The sequence below is a fragment of the Ctenocephalides felis genome, unplaced genomic scaffold, assembly GCF_003426905.1.
Source record: "Ctenocephalides felis isolate EL2017-DRISC unplaced genomic scaffold, ASM342690v1 CF-g0.4_SCAFFOLD_01604, whole genome shotgun sequence".
NCBI classification, from domain to species: domain Eukaryota; kingdom Metazoa; phylum Arthropoda; class Insecta; order Siphonaptera; family Pulicidae; genus Ctenocephalides; species Ctenocephalides felis.
The window spans coordinates 17988481-17993137 of record NW_020537758.1 but is presented as its reverse complement, the minus strand read 5'-3'; the positions used below and the strand labels follow the sequence as shown (position 1 = coordinate 17993137).

Below are 4657 nucleotides of genomic sequence, written 5' to 3'. Positions count from 1 at the left end.
TATTTTAAATATACGCCATAAATTTTATTTCGATGAGATTTTATAAAAACGTGTCTGGAAGAATAGAAATTGAAGTGAAAATCAGCGTGAAATAAAATTCTGGTAATAAAATATATATTAACATATATGTTTTCACTCAGTAACAATTCCAAATACTATACACACAAAACCACATATATATTTTTGAGGTTTTTTACATATTTGAACTGATTTCTAATGATTGGGCATTACATAAAAATATTTATGCATATTTTTCTAAAAAAATCATATGCCTCGAAAGAAGCATTTCTCAATCATATTAAAAAAAATCATAAATAGTGTATGAAATTAATTAAATTTTAGGTTGGGGAAAAATTCCATTAATTTTTGCATGCTGAATTTTGAATTTTTTGCAAAAATAATGGATTTGTTTTTTCCCGAACTAATATTTAATTAAAAACATATACTATTTATAAATATCTTCAAACTAATAAAGAATTACTTATACATTTAATTAGGGAATTGCATCTGATACGTGAATACATGGATGTTAGTAATGTAAATAAGCTCGTTTGAAAAATGGTAATATTTCTATTACAATAACTCTAATTATTAAATGATATTTTTTGAATTAAATTCTAATGTTTAAAATTAAATTCATTTGCTCATTTCGGAACTTTAAAACTGTAAATCTATTGTTTCAAATAAAAATTGTCTAGTCGAGAATTTTGCTGAGAGTTGCCTTATACAATTAGGTGATTATCATAAAGATCAATTAAAACTTCTCAATTCTTTCACAATTTTTACTATTTTTTATATTTTTTTTGTTACTATATTAAATAAGTTGACAGAAATTATGATATTAGAGTTTTTATTCATAACCGTTTTTGCTGTAGCATTTAACCAAATAGAACATTTTCAAATTTGGCTTATTTCTTCTATATCCTATACTAATAAATTATTCTAGAAGCACAATTTATCAAGTCTATATCAATTTTATTTTTGTACAAAGTACACGACCAGGGTTCGACCTGAGTACCCTCGTATCTTCAAAATTCTTCAAATTTGAAATTATTAAATGAGTTTGGAGGGTTTCATGCCCGTAACCGTTTCATATCACCTGAAACCTTAGTGTCGATATAACCTTGCCCTAGTCTATAAATTTCTAATTGCTCCACAAATAGAATATGGTGAATTTATATTAATTCGCGTGTTAATAGAGTATGTAGATATTTAAAGAGCAGTGAGCAATCGTAATTAAAGGCGATGCATGTTCTGGTAATTCAATGCCGCTTATGTTTTGAGTTGTGTCTCACAAAAACAGCTAAAAGTACAAACGACTCCGTTTGTAACGCCAAGTGCAACGTTTATTAAATCACATAGTGGAGTAGCTCATAATAAACATTTTCATAATACATATATAATTCACAAAATTTAATAGAAGTACTATTAGATTTTTCCTACGTATCTAACTTCATTATATTGAGATCTATTCCTTTAATATTTTACTGCTTGATATAGAGCTGACCGATCGAACTCGGGACTTGTTTTGCGAGCAATTTTCTTAATCATTACATCACGACGAGCTCACAATTTATTAGAATAATTAAAGTCATTAAACACATTTCTGTAAGAACTGCAACAATTCCAAAATCTTTTTTTTTTTTTTTAATTTCAATAGTTATTACAACTGTTAAATTATTAACATCTAGTAATATATATAAAAAATAATAACATACATTTAAATAAATAAAAGTGCAAAAGATAAAATTTACATGAAAATAATATCCGTAATATGATTTGATATAAAATATAAGCAAATAATAATAAAAATAAAATTAATAAATAAAATAAATAAAAATTATTAGTCCAAAATCTAATTGTTTTAAATAAACTAACCGTAATTTTTACGCAGGACATTTTAGAATATTCAGAACTATCTGATTAAAATATTCTTCTAATTATATTACTTTGAAAAAAACAGCAAAGAATTATATTTTTAATATTAGTAGTATTTTTAACATCCCGTAGGGTAAGTTATGGTAATCGCAAAAAAATCTAAAATGAAATTTTTTTTTATCTTTATGTTTCAAAGGTTTCTGAACATTTTGGCATACCTCAGAAAAAATTGATGTGTGTGTGTGTTTTGTATTTTCGGGCGCACGGATCAACCGATTTGAATGGTTAAAAAAACATTCGATTCATATTGATAGGGAGATGTACTGATTAGTTTTTGGCTAAGGCAGTTCCAGCCGTTACGGAGATACGAAGCAAAAAGTGCAAAAAATAGAAATCGAGTTTTTGAGAGAACAGAAAAATCCGATTTGAATGATCCAAAAAACATTCAATTTGTAATGATTGGGAAAAGTTGTGTTTAGTTTTTGGCAAAGGAAGGTCTTGCCACTTCGAAGATACAGATCTAAATGTACAAAAAATTGCAGTTTTTCGAGAGAACTAAGCATCCGATTTAAATGACTCAAAAAACTTTCTGCTTGTGGTGACAAAACAATTGCTTTTGGATTTTTTTCTCAATTTTTTTTCCAAAATTTTGTATATCGAAAATAATTAAGATTTTAATTTTAATTCTGGCTAAAGTTCTCAAGCTCACTTATATCTTTAAATAAATAATTTTATATTTGTAATTCAGTTTATATGATTTTTATAAATATTAGAAAATGTTATAGTACTTATAATAATCCATTTGAAAACATTTAACTTTCTTCGAATTTTTTGTTACGGTACGGGAAGTACCAGCAATTTGTCATAAGTCATAACATGCCATACACCACTAGTTTTTTATTATCATTGATTATCAAATTAATTATCAATTATTATTAATCAACAAGCTTTATATTAATTTAGTCTCTTGTATAAAATTATGTTTGGTTCTCTGATAGTAAAACTTGCTTTGAGGAAAGAAAATTTAATATGAAATTATATGTTTAAACTATTAACAACAAAATGCCAGCATTTTTTTTTAATTTATTCATATAATTCTAACTTTTTAAAACGTACAATAAATTACAATAATATGTATTTTGTTAGCAAAAGGCTTTAGTAACAATGCATAATCACTTTATAAATTTGGAATAGTTATAACTTGTAGAATATTTTTTTATTACACAATTTTCCTTTACAACTCATCTTTTTCATTTATGAGTATATCAAAAAGATCATCAATGTCATCTTCAGGTAATGATCCATCTTTTCCATCCCAAGGTTTGACAGAATGTATTAAATGCCCTCTCACTTTCTTAATTGGCGCCGGCTGAACACGACCATGGGAAAAATCGTTCAAAAATTCATTTATTTCATTTTGTGAGAATCGGTTTGTTAGTAAGGCGTATTTCTTTGTTGTAAGGTTTACTACAGCCATAGCAGGATATCCTTTGATTTCTAGAACTTCCTCGACAGTAGGTTGAGCGCCAGCTCTTGTCCAAAGCCATCCCCACATTTTTTGTTTGAACTTTTCACCCATAGTTTTTAGTAGTGTAATGTATTTATTGCGGCATGCTGCATTACAGTCATAAATATGAGGTAGAATTGAAACTATACATAAAGGAGTCTTCAGACAGGTTTTGGAAGCTACTTCTTCATTAATCAGTTCAACAATTTCTGGAGCAGGAATCATTTCTGAAAATTTATCATGTACCCAAGTAACGATGTCGTGGGTAGTTATACCATCATCGTATTCTGAGACAGAATAGGGATGTTTTTTGCCTGGTGCAAAGAATTTAATTGTGGGATAACTTTGTACCTTATATTGACTAGTTATATTCGTGTGTACAGTGGCATCTATAACTCCGAATTTAACTTTGTCTTTTAACATTGTTGCTGCTTTGGCCCAGTTGGGTGCCAATTTTTTGCAATCAGCACTCCACGGCGCATAAAATTGAACTAACCACACGTCATCTGATTTAATCACCAATTTATCAAAACTCGAATCATTCAAGTCAATTACATCACCAGAATTATCTTTTGAACCGGATTTGACACCTAATTTGCCCATTGCATGTTTCGTCGCTGCATACATGGCAGATTCGATAATTTCTGGAGCAGTTCTAGGTCCTTTATAATTTTCTGGTGACTTTTTGTCTATACCAAAAATCTTAATTGTCGGAAATGATCGTACATTGTATTTTTTAGCTAGAGATTTATGCTCATCGGCGTTGATAGCTCCCACCTGCACAATTCCTTGTAGAGCAGTAGCTGCTTTTGTATATTCAGGTACTAGAGTTTTGCAATGTCCACACCATGGTGCAAAAAATTCCACGAGCCAAACGTCATTTTTTTTCAACACTAATTCATCAAAATTATCCGGAGTCAAATTTACTATGTCACTATTGGAATGATAAAGAGCTTTAGAAGCTCCTATCATAAAGATTATATATAGTAAACGAATCATGTCCACGTTATGAAATGAAAACATTACTTTATATTTTTTTCGAGAATACTATTACGTTTTTTTGTTTTAGTAAGCTCAACGATAACTTTTCTGACGTAAAACAAAATATATTATTCATTTGTTCAACGCATCGCCTTGTATGACAACACTTTTTTTATTTATTGGCTTTTGATATACATCATAAGGTCAGATGCCATTCTTACAATTGTTTACTACAAATTCTTATTGAATCATTAACTTATAAATTAATTTTAGTTTTATTGATAAAATTAA

General features: G+C 28.3%; 1 protein-coding gene across 1 annotated transcript; it reads right to left on the bottom strand.

The window, feature by feature from the left end:
• Nucleotides 1–3112: 3112 nt before the first annotated feature.
• Nucleotides 3113–4357, bottom strand: LOC113373448 (protein disulfide-isomerase A6 homolog). The gene has a single exon (XM_026613743.1). It carries the CDS (start codon nucleotides 4355–4357, stop codon nucleotides 3113–3115), a length of 1245 nt encoding a protein of 414 aa, XP_026469528.1.
• Nucleotides 4358–4657: the final 300 nt, after the last annotated feature.